Source organism: Conger conger, chromosome 6 (genome assembly GCF_963514075.1).
Source record: "Conger conger chromosome 6, fConCon1.1, whole genome shotgun sequence".
In the NCBI taxonomy this organism is placed as follows: Eukaryota; Metazoa; Chordata; class Actinopteri; order Anguilliformes; family Congridae; genus Conger; species Conger conger.
In genome coordinates, this window is record NC_083765.1 from 41719819 (window position 1) to 41738901 (window position 19083).

General features: G+C 45.1%; 1 protein-coding gene across 1 annotated transcript in view; it reads right to left on the reverse strand.

Moving 5' to 3' along the window:
- Positions 1-19083, reverse strand: part of tll1 (tolloid-like 1) — a 73987-nt gene that overhangs the window by 14990 nt on the left and 39914 nt on the right. Inside the window, exons 9-16 of the mRNA XM_061245874.1 lie at positions 13831-13946; positions 9997-10099; positions 8676-8792; positions 7842-7987; positions 5075-5270; positions 4152-4277; positions 2893-3053; positions 1105-1285 (exon numbers count right to left, since the gene is read on the reverse strand). Of these exons, the coding sequence (XP_061101858.1) occupies positions 1105-1285; positions 2893-3053; positions 4152-4277; positions 5075-5270; positions 7842-7987; positions 8676-8792; positions 9997-10099; positions 13831-13946 (1146 nt within the window). The remainder of the gene's footprint in view (positions 1-1104; positions 1286-2892; positions 3054-4151; positions 4278-5074; positions 5271-7841; positions 7988-8675; positions 8793-9996; positions 10100-13830; positions 13947-19083) is intronic.

The window sequence follows — 19083 nt, forward strand, 5'->3', positions numbered from 1 at the left end:
ATACAATATGTCAACCCTTATTTCTCTCCTGGCCCTCAGTTCCATCAGCACATTAGTACACTGTGTGTGGTTTAAAAGGTGGCATCAGACTACACTGTGTTTATTAGCTTTCCCAGCATTCACACAAAGTTCCGCCCCATTTGCGACACCGCCCCAGACCAAACTGCCAGAGGTTTGGGTGTGCCATTCACAGACTCCCAAATACACAACGAGGGCTACGGTTCATAAGAAATACAAGCTTTTTACCAAGTGTTTAACTTAATGGCTGAAAAATAAATAGCTATACTGTATAATGAGTACAATGAAAGAGGCCTTGTAATGCTGCCATTACCTACTAACCCCAATTCATATCAGACACCAGTGTTGGAAAAAATGCTTGTGAAATGTCTGTTAAGGATCTGTTCACACTTCACTCACACTGACAGAGCTAAGGTGCTGCTCTGACAGAAAGCAGATGTTACCCCTCTCGTGTGACTCCCTTTATCCTAGAAACAGGGGTTCAGAGACAGGTTTTGAGTTCCGTTTTTGAACAGTTTGGCAAGGAAGGGTACATTTGGCAACATAGTGTATACCTACTTCATCATCAGCTGTGTTCATAGATCATGTTTTAATGGTATCTTTATCTTAGTCCTAATGTGTGATATTAGTATACTATATATTCAGTAATAAATAATTGAGCAAACGCCTTGCTACCATAATGCCAAAATATATGAATGGCTACAACTCTTCACCACGTAAAATAGTGATTTATATTGAAAGGGGCTTTGCAGATTTTGGGCTGCCTAACCTAAATTGACAGGTTTGTCAGATTCTTGGGCGGAAGCCATGACGTACTGAATAATTTCCATGAATAACATATTCATTTACGTACAGACTCCTGCCAAGATTCCTTCCCCCCACAACACGCTTCAAAAAATATAAAAACAGGAATTTCAGAAATGAATTTGCAATCTGTGAACGGCAATAAAATAATACAGCAAGCTGTAAAAGCAGATATGACCTCTACCGAGCATTAAAACATCAGCGCTGCAAAAACTGCTACCGAGCGGCTGGTCTGGGGATGGCTGATATGGACCTGTAGAAGGAAAAAGAGGGAAATCGTACCTGAGAAGAAATGGGCCTTGAAGCCCTTCTTGGACACGGTGTTGTCGGATTTGAACTCGATCCTCATGTTGTTGTACTGGGACGTGATGACCTCGGGCACCTCAGTTCCACAGTACTTTCCGTGTAACTTAGAGTCAGATGACAGACCACTGCGAACTTCCACAAAGTCATATTTACAGACCTACATTCAGGAAAGGAATGAGGGAGGGAGGGAGGGAGGGGGGAGGGGGGGATGGGAGAGACAGAAAGAGCGAGCGATCACACACGTATCAAATGCACTGCAGAGAAAATGTTATTATTTTCATTTATTTTAATATTATTATTAAATTGGGAATGTATATTTCTATAATTTAATTAGGCCTTGGTGCGTGAGTGCTGAGACACGGCATTTTTAAAGAATTTTCATAAGAATTTGTTTTCCCTATCTTCATAAGGAGAAGGAATGAACAAAAATAATAATTTGAACTAATTTATTTACTGAGAGCAGGTTTGTAGTCAGTTTCATTTCAGTTCAGTTAAAACTACGCTGGTTCACTCCAGTATTTGAGCTCAGTGAAATCTGTGGGATACACTTGCAGTTTGTGGCTCCAGCTAGTGCTCATTCAAAAGATCAAGATATGATGGAGCTAAATAAATAAGGGCAGAAGTTGGCACAACATCCTAAACCGGTGTAGCTCTTGTTGTGCAACCCTGTTCTATGGGGACCGTCCCATTACTGACATTAATTTAATTTCCTCAACCATGTTCTCTCAAGTCTGGCCCTCGATTCCCAATCCAGCCCTGGGTTTTTTTCTTCCCAGGTACTTAACTGAACTATTAGAGCAGCGGTCCTCACTTCTGGTCCCGGAGAGCCGCAGGGTGTGCTGGTTTTTGTTATTACTCAGCACTTAATTAACCAATTAAAGCAGACAATTACACAGTCAACTCACCTCACCTGGTTTTCTGAGTCTGAATTGAGTGCTGATATTAAGGTGAAAACAAAAGCCGGCACACCCTGCGGCTCTTCAGAAGCAGGAGTGAGGGCCACTGTATTAGTGCGTAACCACTACGCTACCGGCTGCCCTGTGTAACAGTGTAGTGGTTAAGGTACATGACTGGGACCTGCAAGGTCGGTGGTTCAATCCCCGGTGTAGCCACAATTAGATCCGCACAGCCGTTGGGCCCTTGAGCAAGGCCCTTAACCCTACATTGCTCCAGGGGAGGATTGTCTCCTGCTTAGTCTAATCAATTGTATGGAGCTCTGGATAAGAGCGTCTGCCAAATGCCATTAATGTAATGTAATGTAGTGCGACTGATTGGCCAGACTGTCTTCACACCAGGTAAAAGGAGGGATGAAAACCAGCAGTTCTCAGCCCTGGAGGACCATGATTTGATTAACACGCTGAAACTGAGTGAGCTGTAGTGGGCTGAGAGCAGGGGCCTGCTCCACAAAACAGGATTACTGAGTTAGCCGGATAACTGCTGTGAGTAAAACCCAGCACAGCTCCCTATACTTCAGTCCATGACCAGATTTGGGAGGGGTCTGGGTTTTACTCAGTGCAGTTATCCAGCTACCTCAGTAATCCTGCTTTGTAAAACAGGGCCCTGTTCTGGGATTTACTCAGTGCAGTTATCTAGCTAACTAGTCATCCTGCTTTGTGGAACAGGGCCCTGGTTTAATGCTGGGTTTATCTGCGCCCTGGTAAAGGGAGGGTGGAAAAGCAGCAGTTCTTGGACTTTGGAGACCGTGAGTCCTACATTGACTGAGCAGCAGTGGACTGAGGGCAGGCTGAAGTCGTGGTTACTCACTTCGTTTCCCTCCAGCTCGAAGAACTCAAACTGCATGGAGATGCGGTACTGGGTAGGGGCCACCACCTGCCACACGCAGTTCTTATTGGGGGGGTACTCTTTGGGCCAGCCGGGGGTGGTGATGGTGCCATTCAGCTTGGACAGCAGACCACCACAGGCAGCTGGAGCCACAGGTACAGAGTACCATCAATCAGTCACTCAAGCAATACATCAATCAAGCAATCAATCAATTAACCAGGAACATGCCAGGGTTACAGGTTAACAGAGAACTATCAATTCATCAATTGATAGATCAGGTCAATCAGGAACTATAAATCAATCAATCAATCAGGAGCACATCAGGGTCACAGAGAACTGCCGATCAATCAATGGGTAGATTAACAAGAAACACTCTAGTGTGTCTGTATGTGTGTACACAGTACGTGTGTGTGTATGTGTATATACAGTACATGTGTATGTGTATGTGTGTATATACAGTACATGTGTGGGTGTGTGTGTATGTGCATATACAGTACATGTGTGGGTGTGTGCATAGGTGTATATACAGCATGTGTGTGTGTGTGTGTGTGTATATACAGTACATGTGTGTGTGTGTGTGTGTGGATATACAGTATGTGTGTGTGTATGTGTTTATATACAGAACGTGTGTGTGAGTGTGTGTGTTTATATACAGTACATGTGTGTGCGTGTATGTGTTTATATACAGTATGTGTGTGTGTGTGTGTGTTTATATACAGTACGTGTGTGTGTATGTGTATGTGTTTATGTACAGTACGTGTGTGTGTGTGTTTATATACAGTACGTGTGTGTGTGTGTGTGTATATGTGTGTATACAGTACGTGTGTGTGTGTGTGTGGGTGTGTGTGTGTTTATATACAGTACGTGTGTGTGTGTGTGTGTGTGTGTGGATATACAGTACGTGTGTGTGTGTGTGTGTGTGTTTATATACAGTACGTGTGTGTGTGTGTGTGTGTGTTTATATACAGTATGCGTGTGTGTGTATGTGTATGTGTATGTGTATGTGTTTATATCCAGTACGTGTGTGTGTGTGTGTGTGTGTTTATATACAGTACGTGTGTGTGTGTGTGTGTGTGTGTGGGGGGGGGGGGGGGGGTGTGTGTGTGTGTGGATATACAGTACGTGTGTGTGTGTGTGTTTATATACAGTATGTGTGTGTTTGTGTGTGTATATGTTTATATACAGTACGTGTGTGTGTGTGTGTGTGTGTGTGTGTGTGTGTGTGTGTCGGCGGGAGGTACCTTCACAGCTCTTCTTGTCGGGGGCGAGCTCATACCCGGGGTCACAGGCACACTTGAAGCTCCCCAGTGTGTTCACACACCTCTGCTCACACCCACCATTGTCCGGTTTGGAACACTCATCCTCCTCTGTAGAGTACAGACAGCCAATCTGAACACTCCGCTCAGAACAACAACCAATAATCTTCCACTGCAGAGTACACACAGCCAATCACAGCCCTCAGCTCAGAACAACAAACCATAATCTTCCTCTGTAGAGTACACACAGCCAATCACAGCCCTCAGCTCAGAACAACAACCAATAATCTTCCACTGCAGAGTACACACAGCCAATCACAGCCCTCAGCATAGAACAACAACCAATCGTCCTCCTCTGCATTGAGTACACACAGCCAAAGAGAGCACTCTTTATATAATATATATATATATATATATATATATAATATTATACTTTTTAAAACTTGATTATCGCACAGATGGGCTTTTATATTGTTTCAAAAAGAGTTCACGTTTTTAAAATGCAAATTTCTTTGTTGGATGAAGTTCTGCTTTGTCTCGTAATCAGTCTCTTTTTACTGTGGTCACAAATCAATCAGTGGCATCTGCTGAAAATTCTGCCATCTTAAACCTTTCTTAATGACTTTGTCAGCAGAAGGACTTGTTGTAACCTAAGAAGGAAGATCTGTGTTTATGCTCCTGCTCAAATTGAGTAATTCACTGGCTCTGTCTTTGAGAGCAAGAGCCAAGCTAGCTAATGTCTGGAGCACTCTGGTGAGCAGGAGAAAGACAATGTTAAACAGAAGACACTATTAACTAAAGATTATGTAAATGTCTGGTTGTGAGCCAACAGGAGGACTGGATATCGTTAGCTGGGAAAGAGAAAAAATGACTGATGATAAAAATCATTATTGTGGTAAAGAGTGTACCTTTGAAAAAGTTAGCAGCAAATCCGGCCTTGTTGACCGTTCCGTCTGAGACAAACTTCATCCACAGTTTATTTGAGGTAGATCGGATGTCTTCCGGTTTATCATATCCACAAAATCGACCAATCAGCGGGCTGCTTTCTGAGTTCCCATCTCGAACCTCCAAGTAGTCATAGGCACAGCTGTCATGTCTCTCAATCTGTCAGAAAAAACACAAAAAGGGATATATCACGCATTGCAGTGTGAGTACTGCAAAGAGGACACAAGAATATACAGGCATGTATACACACACTCATATTCACACTCACACTCACAACACACACACACACAGCCACCACATAGATGGCATAAACACACACTAATGCAGACATAACACACAGAGATACTTTGTGATGTAAAACAAAGCATTTTTGTTTTACAAAATAATAATGTTTACAACAAAACTTATAAAAGGCAAAAAAGGTTAATATCATTTTATGTGGCCTTAATCACCATCCATGCCTGAGGACATGGGCTATTGCTAAAACACGAGTCCTTCTGAACCAAACTACAGGTGTAAAACCTTTGTAACATAAGTATGACAAATTATGTATCCTTTGGCTCAGCACAGGGGTCTCTAAAAATAGTTCGCCATCAAAAAAAGAGCACACACGCTGGGATTTGACGCGTCATGCGGTCCGCGCGGAACACGTGTTTTCTCAATTACGGCACGCTAACAATACTTTAGAAAAACAAGCGGCGGCGTGCTTTTGTGGCGAGGATCAGGTCCAAGGCAAACAGGATCTAATGGCTCACAGCGCCGTGACGAGACCGCTTCTCTTTCCTGGGCCGTCAGGATACAGCTGCGGCCGCTTTGAAGTGGTTTCTATAGGAACCGCGCGGAACGAACGGAGCCGCCGCGTCCTTCTCAGCGCGCCCGGAGCGAGTCTCGCCCCGGGAGTGGGAACCCCAGTTTCCGCAACACGTTAGGCACGCATTTCCCTCCTGCCTGTTATCCTTTTTACAAGCGTGCAAGCCCCATTACTACCAGCTCAAAGCCGAAAGCGTGACACGGTATAGCGTAACAATTTTTTATTGGACGTTTTTCTTTTCCTTCCTTTAGAAGTAAAGAGAGCCTTCCACAATTGTCCTGTTTCCCTGTAAAGCTGTTCTGCGACAGTCTCCATGAAAAGCACTGTACAAATAAAACATGCTATTCATTCACACATTCTTATACATTTATTTATTTGTTAATGTATTTGTTTGTTTGTTTTAATTTAATGAATACATTTATGTAATACCTTCAGCACGTATGCCTTGCCTACTACAACAGCACCATCATCACCTGTGATCTCACCAAACCAACCAATAACAATGAAGTTTGGAATGAAGACAGAAACAGTCTTCAGGATGTGTCAGTGACTGCTCTCTACAGACGCCTTCACAAACAGAACTATGGAGGCTACACTGCAAGATATAAACCATTAGCCACAAAAACAGGATGGCCAGGTTACAGTTTGCTAAGAAGTACCTAAAAAAGCCAGCAGATCTTGTGGACAGATGAGGCCAAGATGCACTTGCATCAGATTAATATCAAGAGCAAAGTGAGTAGACCAAAAGGAACTGCCCAACATCCAAAGCACCCCCCCAAACTCATTGGAGGGCACTTCATCCTAGAGCAAGACAATGATCCCAAATATACTACTAAAGCAACAAAAAACCAAAACCAGTAACTGGAAAATTATTGACTGGCCAAGTTATTCACCCAATCTGAATCAAATTGAACATGCTTTTCATATGGTGAAGAGAAAACATATGGCAAATTGTGCCCAAAACACGCAGGAGCTGAAGGCCTGGCAGTACACGCCTGGCAGAAAATCACAAGAGAAGATACTCCAGGTGATGCCGGAGGATCACAGACTTCAGGCAGTCATTGCATGCAAAGGATATGTAACAAAGTACTAAACATGAATGGGAGGGCTATGCATGCATAAAGAGTGCTGTAGCTTCAACATGGTGAAACCAAATACAATAATATACCCTTTAATAATAAAAGCTGAGAATCTGCTTGTTAACCACGTGTGGATTGTTTGATTACAAATCTAAGTGTGGACTACAGACCCAATTCAAGACAAATACGCCCTTGTCTCACTGCACGTGCCACGCTGCTGTTGCAACTCGGTTGTAATCCTGGGGGTCACAGCAGATGCTGATCACGCTTAAACTGAGGCATTTTCCAGCCCTGAGAAAATACTATTCTTTTTTTCGGGACTTAAATAAGGAAAGGCAGTAACTCAAACAAAGTGCTTTCATCCCGCCTGGTTTATTACTTGTGCCACTCAACAAAGTATCCCTCTGCTTTGAACTTTGCCTCCAGGAAAAGGAGAATATATTTCACACTTATTGCTCACAGTCAATGGGACAGCGTGTAGGGGCATTCCTCCTTCTCCCTGGGCCTGCCCCTGACCCCAGTGCACCCTGGTCCTCAGAGAATCCTCACAGCGTTACTCAGGACACACACACACCTTTACCAATCTGCATGGCTGCGTGTATTTGCATGGTGTGTTTGCATGTTTGTGTAAGAGGTTATGCGTATATGTGTGTGAGTGTGTGTGCATGTATGTGTGTGTGTGTGTATGTGTGTGTGCCTGCTGTGCGGAGCCAGGGTAAAAAAATAATAAAAACCCTCGGCACTGCCTAGCGTGGCTCAGAAGTAATCAACAGCCGTATAATCCCCAGCGCTCAAGCCCTAACCGGCTTTTGAAAAGAGAGAAGCACTCTGAGTCCTCACCTCGAAAGCCTGAAAACTTAATCCCACATTGTAGTCCTCTGACACGGTTATCTTCCAGACGCACTCCTTGGCTGGCCTGTAGTCGTCGGGGTAGTTGGGGGATTGAATCTGCCCGCCGTCTTTGCGGATCTCACCTCCGCAGATGGCTGAGGGGGACAGAGACGGATTTAAAATGGCGGCAGTGAGACGGGGGAAAACCCAGCTGGCGGGCAGCTCTGTCAGAAAGCCACCGGCAGGGGAACCAGGAGTCAGGGCAGGAGACAATGAGGCCAGGGGATAAAAACAATCCCCATTTTACTTCTGTAGAAAAGAGAGAATTAGAGAAGCCACAGAGCACAACTACACGACACAGTGTTAAATCAACTCTTAAGTGCATACAGTCCCTATTGGAGTCAAATGTGCTTTAATGTTAGATTTGAATGAACATTGGACATTTCACTGTAGAGCGACAATGACAGTATAATATTGATGATAATGAAGAACATTTTCATCATTCTACTCAGCATAGTCGGCATCATCATTATCATGTCTGTTATAACACTATTATTTCCTATTAGTAGAAATAGTAGTAGTGGGACAGCAGTATTTATAGTACAATTCACATAGGGTTGGTTGGAAAGCCACAGACATGAATCTAATACACATGGTAAATAGGCCAAGTCTGCACGTAATAAGGTCAGGAACTACAGTACCAAGAGAAATACAAATTCAAAAGTCCCTGATTAAAGTATAAACTACAACAAGAGGCGAAAGATTGAGACAGGTGAAACCGAGTGAGTATAGATTTGGGGACTGCCACAGAGGAGTCAAGGTGTGTGTGAAAAGGTGAGTTACCTTCGTAAACGGCAGCGAACCCCTTCCCCACCCAGTTACTGCTGCTGCGAAACTCCACCCACATGCGGCTCTCCGTGGAGGTCAGGACGTCAGGCACTTTGTCCCCGCAGAACCGACCTGCGGGAGAGAGAGGGGGGAGAGGGGGGTAAAGCAGTGCTTCCAAAACCCAAAACCCAAACCCTGTTTACGGTGGGGGACCCCTGCGGGTTTCATTCCATCCACAATTAGAGACTTTAGAATTATAAGGTTCTAACCGTGCTATAAATACAGTATGTTGTCACTAAATATGTGTGTGAGGTTTTACACAAAAATACTGTTTAAAAGTATGAAAAGAATTTACAGCTTAGAGCCCTTTCACTTTGGTATTAGACGGTACCAATATCCCAGAACTACCCAGAACACACATAAAACCTAAAAAATAATAGGTCACAAATTGCAATCCGAGCATTTTAATAAGATAATATATGATTACATTTTATTATTTTTCTCAATTACACGCTTTTCATGTTTTGATGGGATATTTACAATCTTTAACCTTATTATGTCAGAAACATACCATGAACAATAAAAGTCCCATATTCACATTTACTATAGTGCTATAGTACACATTAGATAAAAAGAGCAAAATAGTTTTTAACTGATGAACATTAAAAACAGTTGCCTCTTAACTGGTGAAAGTGTGGACACCTGGCTACTGACACTAACCATACGGTAGATAACGAAGAGTTGAAAACAAAGCAAACGAGCTAAACCTGCTCTGTGTTAATAAGTTTAAGGGACAGAAAGTATTAAAGGACTGAAGAGGGATTGGCTGTATCTGAACAGAGCATACACAGGGGTCCCCCAGGGCAGAGTTTGACAAGCACTACACTTAGCCCTTTCCTGTGTAAGGGACGCTAATTCATGCTGAAGCAATGCTACACATTCCTCCACATTGTTTCAAGTTCTCCCGTGGTTACGTCCTGAAACTCAGTTCCGAGAGGGTCACGATGTCTGGGGGTTTCTTTCAGCTTTCCTTTCAGTCAAGGGCCAATTTAGGCCTCCGGAAACAAGGTGTGCGTGGACTTCATCACTCTGTGTTTTAAATTAAGCTCTTGAGTGCTGGAACACTCCAAAAACCAACAGAAACGCCAGGAACTGGGATCAAATCTCCGGTGTCATGGTGATATATAAAGCCTCAGGTTAGAAATACAAAAACTCAAAAATCATGAGTAAAAGGTCAGTGCTATGTGCAGTGGTGAACTTTGGCATCCATTTTGACAAATCTAATACGACAACCAAACAAGTATATGCTAATTTTGAATCAAAGTTATTAATTTACCTAGAAGAGGGGCTTTCCTCCAGTAGCCATCTCGGACCTCAATGTAGTCGTACCAGCACAGACTGCTCTTATACAAATCCATCGTTGTGAAGTTTAGCACAATCTGAGAAACAAAATAATGAAGACAAAATGATAAACAAGAGATGATTACCAGAGCCAGTATTCATAAAGCATCTGAGAGCAGCAGCACTGATCTGGGACCTTTATTCTCCCAACCACAGCCTAACCGCATCCGTTATGAGCAGAGAGGCCAGACCAGAACATGGACAACCACCACAAACCACCACTCTGAATCACTTGAGTGTGAGAGGCCTGATCCACAGGAGGTTAAGTTTTCCCTTGTCCACAGTCTCAGAAAGAAATTGTAAATTTTTGTTCTTAAAGGATCAAATTTCCCAAATGTACTCTGGAAGTACATTAAATTACATTAATGGCTTTTGTCAGAGGCTCATATGCAGAGCGACTTACAGTTGATTAGACTATGCAGGAGACAATCCTCCCCTGGAGCAATGCAGGGTTAAGGGCCTTGCTCAAGGGCCCAACGGCTGTGCGGATCTTATTGTGGCTATACCAGGGATCACCGACCTTGCGGCTCCCAGTCATGGACCTTAACCACTACGCTACAGGCCGCCCACACTAGAACAGAAAGTACCCAAAGTACAGAAATGTTCTCTTTGGGTAAAAATGTGTATGTTTTCCAAGCAGAAAAGGTACACAATAGTTATATATTGTTGCTCTGGGTATAATTTTATGTACCTACTGAATTGGGTACCGCTCCACCAAAGAGCATTTGTACCTTTTTAGGCACTTTTCGATATCCATGATCTTAAAAGGTAAAATGCCAAGACTCTTATTCGTTGTATGAATACAAAGCCATGAATAGCAGTGCTTTTGCGACACACTATTTCGAAACAGTGGCCGCTAACATGTGGTCTGACTGGAGAGGGATTACACCATTCCTGGAATCGATACCCCTGTCAGAACATCGGTGCCTGGGTAATCTCTGCCCCTTTGTCCACCTCCGTCATGTCTCAATGGCGGTCTTGCAGAACAACCACATTTTATTGCCTACTAATCCGTTAGGCAATATGCTTACATAACCGAATAAATCACACTGAGGCCTTCTGTATGAAATATCTGCCACATGCCCTGGAACTTCCTGGCATTCAGATCTCGTATTTCATCCTGATTTGGCCCTCTCATCTCTCACGAAGCTCGCTCACCCACTTGCCAAGGCTACCAGAAAGTGTTGCCAAGTCATGGTTTTATACACTAAACATTTTCTTCATTACACACAGAAATAAAAGGCTGGGTTATGCGCTCCAAGAAAACCATTGCCTTCGATACTGTGTATGAAGCATAAAGCCAAACTGCAATAAGAGTAGATTGCAGTGTGTGTTTTACCGCCTAGAGGGCGACGTTGAGCAAACAATAAAGCACAGTGCAGAAAAATGATTGTCACAAAGTGATCGGTCATGTCCTGCTCGGGGGTGAAGGTACTCTGATAAAAACTCCATGGAAAATTGCATGAATTATACAGCATAACGTTCCAAAGCAAAACAGACAATGGGTAAAAGATCTATTTTCTAACAAATCATCAGTGAGGTTATTCATAAAATGTTATGACATTGCTTAGGGGGGGTGGGGGGATGTAGGTGGGGGGAACTTGGAGCATAACCAACCTTTCTGTTTCATAGTGCAGACTTTACATGAACTAAAATAACCCCTGAACTGGAAACAATATCTGTCTTGTGATAGGCTTATAAAGAGTCGGCAAGCTTTGTAATAAATAGGACCTCAAATTCCTGTTGACGGCGCAGCAGGATTGGAGTGTTTGTGTGTGTGTGTGTGTGTGTGTGTGCCTGTGTATATGTGTGTGTGTGTGTCGGTATGTATGTGTGTGTGTAGGTGTATGTGTGGGAGTCTGTGTAAGTGTGCGGGTGTGTGTGTGTACATGTGTGTGCGCGTGTGAGTGTGTGTGTTTGTTCGCATGTGTGTGTGTTTGCGTGAGTGTGTGCGTTTGTGCGCTTGTGTGTATGTGTGCATGCGTGTGTGTGGAGGTGTGAGAGGGGATGTATGCGCATGTGCGGGTGTGTGTGTGGACGTGTGTGTGCATGTGTGAGTGTGTGTGTTTGTGTACGTGCGCACGTGTGTGTGTGGAGGTGTGAGAGGGGATGTGTCTCCTCTCCTAAGGCTCTATTAATCAGACTGTAAGCTGAGTTCTCCTGGGCACCACACACTGTGGGGCACTTGTGAAAAGCCCCAGACCAGCAGCCGCGTGCTGACAGCTTCCTGTAGACAGGACTATACTGTAAACACTACAAACAATAGAAAGCAGCGAATGCGCACGTTCATCCCTGCGCACGTGTCCTCGTAACACAGTCCGCAATTGTGCTGGAGACTTTTCAGAGAGGAAAGCCTCCTCAGGAAAAATGAAGAGCAAACATAATATGTGCTAACGTGCTATGCGAGGAAAATGCTAAGTCTCCACCACCACCAGGGGCGAGAGTGATGGCGGAAGGTTATTGGATGCGAGCGCAGAAGAAATCGGTTTGGGAACGAGGGAAAAAAGCAGCACGAGCGTGTTCTGCAACACTCTGCAGATTTGTGGAGCCGGCGGGACATGAGACAACCGCCCCGCCCCCCGGCTGGAGGGGGACGGCCAGGCCCTCGGGACCTCCCGGGAGAGGCCAATCGATGGGAGCGTGTCAGCACCCGCTTGCCTGCTATTGGCTACGTCAGCACATTTCCCCGAGTGCGGACAGCGCAACGGGCCGGGTCCAGCCCAGCCCGGGACGCCGGGGGGGGTCAGCGAGAGCGTGCCGCTTTTAGCTCCCCGGGACACACGGCCCGTGGGCCCGAGCCAGAATCCAGAACCAGAGAGAGGGCCAGCCTCGGGTTTCACAACGCCGTTCTGGCACACGAGGGGGAGCGGGTGGAGGAGTACGCTGGTGGAGGCCGTTTCTAGTACACACAATGGCTGTGGCTCAACCGGGGGGGCGGATTTCGCTGATAATAAATATGCCACACATTGGCAATGGTTGCTTCCATAGCCTTTGTTTTTTGTTTTTTTTTATTTGTATTTCTCAAGACCTGGCTGTGTTTTTTTTTTGTCTGGTTTGCTTCTTTCTTTCGTTTAAGTTGACGATGGAAGTTTAAACTGGGAAGAAGGCTTGCCGAACAGCAGATGCACTGTGCGTGGTCTAAAATAACTTTAAGCTCTTTTTTCCGTCCCAAAAAATATATTCTTGATCATCTATGTCCCTGTTCTTTTAAAGGGACATTTACATTACTTCACCCTTTTATAACATAAGCAATTTCGTGGAGCACACCGCATTGTGTAAGGTTGCTCTTAGTACCGCAACATCAGATGCATCTGGTCACTGTGGTTAGCTTCGCTGGACCTCCTGTTTGTCAGGCTCCCAATTCATTCCCAATAATTTTTGGGCCCTCACCAAAATGTTTTAATTCCAAAACTAACATGATACAGTTTGAAATATCCCTTTAAGTGCTTCATTTAAATTGAGTTGACCATATATTGAATTTCAAGGAAAAAGGACAGGGGTGGGAAGGTGGGTGTTATGAACATAATACCCGACTATTTGTACAGGGCTGCCCAACCCTGTTCTTGGAAATCTACCTTCCTTCTTGGAAATCTGCAGGTTTTCACTTGAGCGATGATTAACTGGACACTTGGAGCAATTCAGAAAGCCTGCAATTCTGGTCGGCCGAGTACATCTCAACAAAGGCGGACATGGAAATCCCCAAACACACTCACCCAGCCTCCACCTCTCACGCACGTAGAGTCGAAAAAAAGGAAATAAACTCGCTCACCTTCTCTCCTGGAGTCACGGACACCCTCCAAACACAGTGTGTGTATGATGGGTAGCCATTGGGATATCCGGGAGATGAAAAATTACCAATGGACTCTTGTAGCGTCTCTCCGCAAGCTGTACAAAAACAATGGATAAAAGTAAAATACATAGAGATGGAGACATCTTCTTTTCATTTGTTCAACTTAAATCACACCCAAAGCCTTTAATGTAAAATGACATGATTAAATAACATTTATTTAATACATTATGTATCACATGGTTATATAATGTAATTACAATGTAATAATTAAAATGCAATAAACCATGCCAGTGTATACTGTTGCCCGAGTCTTGCTTGTGGACCAGTCTTACCATCACAGGTTTTCATGTGTATTAATTGGTTTATGGCACACCAGTGTAGTTTATCTTCCTAGGAAACTACAGCTGTCAGCGGCACAGCAATCTACGCAACTCCTGAAATAATATCAGTGTGTAAGCTGTCAAGCAAATCAGGCCAAGTACCACATTTCACACCCCAGTTTCCAAAAATAATGAACTTTCTCATGTTAAAGTAATTAGGGCTGACTGGTGCTCGGTGTCTCAGTAAAAAATAGTCTTCATCTAATTTGAATGGTTTGGCATAAGGAGGTTAGGTTTGGCAGAGTGAAACGCACTTGAGCATGTTGTCGTTAACAACTTCGCTAACAAAGGTCAGCTTGTCGCAACGGGAGAAGAAACAGGCTGAGCATCTCCAGGAACAGCCTCCGGTAAATATCTCAGGTCTTTGTACCTTCTTAGCGCACGCTTCAGACAATAAGCCTTTTTCCCAGGGTGCGTTTTACAGTAATTGTTGGGTAAATGCATCCACTTTCAAGCTCCAATTAGATATGCAAGTTAGACGCTAATTGTTTCAGGGTGCCCTTTATAGTCTGTCAGAGCTGTCAATCACAGCCCCAGGTGGTGAGATATGGATCAGTGCTGGTGGTCCACCTGCTGGGAGCTCAGTTCTGGCCTTTTCTTTCCCGTTACGTGGTTCATCTGCTGACCTTCACACCCCCACTACCACCCTCCCCTCCAAAAGCTCAGCATGGCACGTGTGAGGTCACTCTCTCAGAACGCAACCCTGACCCATCCCGGGTTTGGAGTTCAGACACACTTGAAAGTCAGTCAGTGCGGCTAGAGTTTCATTTTTATTCATGGGATAATGTGCTCTACGAGGATTTTTAATTTGATGAAGTAAATTTCAGTTCAGTTTTGGGATTGACCAAACTGAAATAGCATCTAGCCTTGGGTTCATCAATCCTAGTCCTGGAGAGCCACAGGGTGTGCTAGTTTTTGTTTTCACCTTAATATCAGCACCTGATTCAGACCCAAGAAACCAGGTGAGGTGAGTTAACTGTGTAATCAACTGCTTTCATTGATAAATTAAGTGCTGAGTAACAATGACAGCCAGCAGGAGCTCTACCAACCGGGCCCAACACAACTCACAGCACAGGTCATCGACACACCTCCGAGTCTCAGCTCATCCAATCAGGGCTTATATATGAGCGATGACTGGCATGATCGCGAGTGATGTCATCCAGCACTAAACTCATTAAAAGAGACCTCCTGGACAGGGTGGATTAATACTAACAAGGGGCTCCGTGTCGGGGAGGGAAGGGTTCACACGGTGCTCTCTAAATACGGCGCTCAACCTCACGCTAAATCATGGGGGGGTCACGGAACGACGGCCCGTCTCCCGGACGATGAGCGGAACACCGTGTTCCAGCGACCACGCTACGGGAGGAGCACGCGAAAAAGTGCGCCAACTGCTCATCCTCCACACGAGCGCTGAAATTAAACCAAGAGCTTGATCCTCACGAGCACTGGCTCAGAGGTTATCCAATCACATGGACATCCCAACAATGATGAAGAACAAATTAACTCAATTTACACCCTACAGGCCACACAGTACTACAGGACAGTCAGAGAATATTTTACACCCGACAGGCCACACAGTACTACAGGAGAGCCGGTGACTATTTCACACCCTTCAGGCCACACAGTACTACAGGAGAGCCAGTGACTATTTTACACCCTTCAGGCCACACAGTACTACAGGAGAGCCAGAGACTATTTTACACCCTACAGGCCACACAGTACTACAGAATATAGTCAGTGCTAACCTGTGCTAATCTTCATACTTAATGTAGGTACATATACTGTATATCAGTATATATGGATACTATGTGAATTGCACATAGTATCCTTTCTGGATAAGACCCTACAGGACATAGAGTACTACAGGACAACCACAGCCAGTGACAATTTAACACCCTACATACTACACAGTACAGGCTCATAATGCCTGTACCTAATTCACCTATACCCACTGTAAGTCACATTACAAGAAACATTACAGGCCTGTAATCCAATGTGACTGAGTAATATAATCCGTCGCAGTCTGTGAGAATCATGTGTGTGGTGGAGAGGACCTAAAGAAGCAGGACCTGGAGGTAACTCTGAATGACCCACCGAGGCCCTGGCCGGAAGGGGGCACTGTGTCCCCGTATGATCCAGTCACAGTCAGCTGATGATATAACTGAGCCTTGGCTTAACTGAGACCTGGCCCGATAAGGGCCCAGCCTGCGCTCACGGTGACAGCTCTTTCTGGCTGACCCAGTCTGGATCCATCGCCTCCTCCGCTAAGCTGTTGTTCTTGGCTTCCTCCGGACCTGGGCAGGGCCGCATAACTTCAAACTGTTTTGGCAAACTTTGACCTTTGAGACAGGAGGACGTTCGTCTTCATCATGGCTTGGCGCAGGTTCCAGGGCCGATGGCACCGTGGACGGCGAAGGGTGAGGTGATTCATCAAGCGAAGCGTCCCGAAGCCAGGCATCCAGGGAGAAATGGGGGAAATGAACCGACGCCCGGGCAAAGCCGTGGGGGGTGATTCCTGTTGTGTCATCCGTTGGAAGAGAGGCTTATTGAATTACCATACGTCGATAGTGCGACTGTTTCAGGAGCCGGTGTGAGACGACCTCACCCTGCTCTGAGGAGCACGAGGCAAGAGCCGAGGCCGAAAGGCTAACACAAATGAGCGAGAGAGAGATCAATGGAGAGGGAGAAAGGTGCAGGGAAAAAAGGAAAAGGAGAGAGAGAAAGAAGGAGGGAAAGGAGAGGCCTGGATAGAGTGAGAAAGTACAGATGGAGTGGAATCGAGACATGAAGAAAGTAAAATAGAAAGAGAGAAATACGTGGAGAGAAAGGGATATAGAGAGTAGTGATTAAGAGAGAGTGAGAGAGAGAAAAGAAGAAAGCAGAGAGGGGTGAGGTAGGGCGGTTGAGATGGAGGATGTTCAGAGAACATTCCGTCATGACGCAAAGAAGGTCCCGTCATGCCACAGAGAAAGTCCCATCATGCCACAGAGAAGGTCCCGTCATGACGCAGAGAAGGTCCTGTCATGCCACAGAGAAGGTCCCGTCATGAAGCAGAGAAGGTCCCGTCATGACGCAGAGAAGGTCCCGTCATGACCCAGAGAAAGTCCCGTCGTGACACAGAGAAAGTCCCGTCATGACGCAGAGAACGTCCCGTTAAGACGCAGTAGGGTCTTCCCTAAACAGCAGGAGTGTCAGGGGAAGGGTGTCAGCACAGCGTAGGGCTGCCCTTTGCCCCCCTCCTAAAACACAGACCACATGGAGGGGGGGGGGCACTATGGAGAATTAGGGGAACGTGATATAACACATATTTTACGCCACCATATTTTTACAGTTAACTCAGCTCTCACATTTATGTCACAGTGACATATACTGACAGAATACATTTCTACTAATAGAATATGCCAATAGCATTTCACAATGATAGAGTACATTTTGATTCCTCTTGCACTCATAGGAATGTAGAAAATGTGTTGACAAGTTCTTAGGCAAGAAGTGAGTGTTCAAAGGGGGTTGATGAGTCAATCATATGAGACAGAGGTTAATCTTCAATAAAAGGATGGGATGGGTTTCCTCCTGGCAGCAAGGAAGATGTGCGATGATTAATCTAACTTCCTATTATAAAGATCAGGAATGACTGATTCACTGAACATGTCAAGGGCCTTCATTTTAGCACAACCACCACAACAATTACCAATAACGGTTTAATTCTGGAGATGTGCCTTCAACCACAAAGCCTAGGGATCACACTGAGGGAGTAAACACTAAATTCTTCTCCTGGTGCTTCATGCTGCACACAATAAAACTACAGTTCAGTGCTACTTCAACTCTAACATAAACAGGGACTTTATGTACTCCGTACAGTCCTCGAGGGCTGAGAACAGCTGGTTTCCCACACTCCCTTTACCTGGAAGTCAGATGTGAAGCCAGTCTGGCCAATCAGTAGCACTGTTCAGTTAATTACCTGGGAGGACAGAAAACCAGGGCTGGATTTGGATGTGTGGGACAGATTTGAGGATCCCTGCTCCAAGACAGTATTTAATATCGGGCATTTCACTGTGTACTTCTAGATGCTAAGCAGCAGTATTAGTGACCAGACAGACAGTGCAGTCTTGTTAGCCCTGAGGTCGGGCGACGGTCTGTCAGCTCGGCTGGGGGGACTCGGAGTGAAATGGGAGGTAGACTTGCCACTCCGCCTGTTGGACAGCTGCCGCAAGGGGAGGAGTTCTGTCACGGCGCTACGCTCGCTCAAGTCCTGAAGCGCTTGAGGCGACGTCTGTCAGATAAGATGGCCGTCCCGCCCAGCTATTCATAACCTTCTCTCGCCCAATCGGAAAGCACAAACAGCCTGTTGCTGTGGAGAAGCTTCAAATGCTTTTAATTTTTGCTGGCCCTTCAGTAAATTCTGTTCTTTGCTTTTTATCTGCAAAAAAAGTGCTAATCTTCTAGCCACAAAGAGCATTCCAGTTCAGCACAATCAGCTCATTTGTAGGACCTAGTGCATTTTTTTAACGTCACAAGGCAGTTGTTCAGCAGTTTTTTTTCCAACAGTGAACATGGACAGGTTATCACAACACTTTTTACAAGGAGCTTAGTGACGTACGCACACAGTGACACAACACCCTGCCAATCATACCACCTGCTTTGCTCATAGGGTGAAGGCCACATGGCGACTGTGCTAATGACCGATAACAGATGACATCACTTTTGATCCAATGCCATACAGTGCCAAGAGGGAGGTGGGCGGGACAAAGGGATAGACCCTGCTGTAAAACTCAGCTATGCCTGCTTGACCAGCTTGAAAACTGAGCTGGTCAAGCTGGTCATAAAGCTGGTCTAGCTGGGTATGAGCTGA